Below are 1,827 nucleotides of genomic sequence, written 5' to 3' on the forward strand. Positions count from 1 at the left end.
CAGATCCCGCCGCCAACGGCGGCGCCGCCGCCCAGTTGCTCGGCTGCATGCGCCACGGAGCCCCGCTGCCACGCCAGACCGCCGCCGCCTAGATGCACCCCCCGGAGCCGCTCCGCCCGCGCCAGAGAGCGACCGGGAGGGGAAGGGCCAGGAGGCCGCCGCCACCAGCAGCCCCAGGGCCAAGCCGGCCGCGGGCGCCGGCGACGGCGGCGAGGAGGAAGAAGGAAGGGGGATCCTGGAGGGAGGAGGCCTGACGCGCGGCCGATCGCCCGCGGGAGGGTGACGCGGTCGCGAAAGAGAAAGGGGGGGGGCTCTGCCTAGCTTCAGACCTTCAATTATGATACTGATAGGTCAAATCATCAGGAGGTTCTTGATGAGAGACGGCGAGACAAGAACGTTGTGAAGTTGGATCGGGGAGGTGCCGGAGATGAGCGAGCCAGCTCCGGTGTGAGTAATGGGTAGATGCTCACCACTCCCGACGATGATGTGCGAGGAAGAAGTAGAGGGAAGGAGGGAATGGAGTGTACCAGGGGAATGAGTCATGTGTGCAGCCGCGCCGGAGTCCATGTACCACTCTGAGGAGCCACCCGAGGACGACGGTCCGGCCGTGGCGCTATGGAGCGCGGCCTGGAGGGAGTGCATGTCCAGGGGCTGCTGCGGCACACCGGGAGGCGTGTTGTTGTAGACGGGCGGAGGCGCGTAGCCGTACTGGTAGCCAGGCGCGCCGGGCGCGAGCGGAGAAGGCGCGGCGTACATGGCCTGTTGATGCGGCGTGCGGGAGCGTGGGCCGAGCACACCAGAGCCGGGGGCGCGCCTGGCTTGCACAAGCCCAGTCAAGGAGTTGGCGCCCGCCGCAGGAACGGGCAGACCAGGGACGCGCGGAGGTTGGGGCGCCAGGGGCGCACCCGCGGGGCCAGTGCCGCGGCCGCGGCGACGGCCGCGCCCGCCACGCGCACGCCCCTCATTGTTGACATCAGGTGGGGCGGGAGACGCAGCCAGGGGCGCGGCTGGGGCCGGGATAGGTGATGAAGCAGCGCCACGTCCAGCGACGAGCGCGTGCGCTCCCTGCAGACGCGCGGTCTGCTCGGCACGATGTTCCACGAGAAGAAGGAATGAGCGCGTCTGGAGGAGCGACGGCAGCGACGACTGAGACGTGATGTGGGGTATGATGCCGTGGTACCGACTGTTGAGGCCGCGTAGGAGATGGAAGACTTGCCGCGACTCTGACACCGGCTGGCCGAGGTCGCGCAGCTGGTCGGCGTACATCTTCAACTTGGTGCAGTACTGCATAACGGGCATGTCGCCCTGCACCACGGCGTGGTACTCAACGTCGATGTAGACCGCCCGCGCGAGCTGATTGTCGCGGAAGATGCCGTCGATCGCCGTCCACACAGTGAGCGCGGTGTCCTCGTCAGACATGACGGCGTCGAGAAGATCAGGCGCGACGGTGGCGTTCAACCAGTGGACGACGGCATGATCTGCCATAGCCCAGTCGAGGTCGTCGAAGCGGGGAACGGCCGCGGCGTCGACGTGGTCGCGGAGCCCGAACATCCCGATCGCGGTGTCGAAGTGACGACGCCACTGCGCGTAGTTGCCGGCGAGCAGATCGAGAGTGACGGGGACGTGGCGGCGGATGTCGATCGTCTGCAGCACCGACGGGAGCACGGTGGTGGTTGGGACAGCGGCGATAGGGCCAGCGAAGGGAACGGGGGCGATGGGGCCGGCTGGAAGGAGAGTAGGTGGAGGAGGTTGTGGTGGGTCGACAGCAACAGGAGCGCCGGAGCCATCCGCAACGTGGGAAGGAGGAGAGCCCGGGCCGTCGGCCAT

General features: G+C 68.0%; 1 protein-coding gene across 1 annotated transcript; it reads right to left on the reverse strand.

Annotated features, from left to right (window-relative positions):
* Positions 1-351: 351 nt before the first annotated feature.
* Positions 352-1,827, reverse strand: LOC141027484 (uncharacterized). The gene has a single exon (XM_073504541.1). The coding sequence runs from the start codon at positions 1,825-1,827 to the stop codon at positions 352-354; it is 1,476 nt and encodes a 491-aa protein (XP_073360642.1).

Source organism: Aegilops tauschii, chromosome 7 (assembly GCF_002575655.3).
Source record: "Aegilops tauschii subsp. strangulata cultivar AL8/78 chromosome 7, Aet v6.0, whole genome shotgun sequence".
NCBI classification, from domain to species: domain Eukaryota; kingdom Viridiplantae; phylum Streptophyta; class Magnoliopsida; order Poales; family Poaceae; genus Aegilops; species Aegilops tauschii.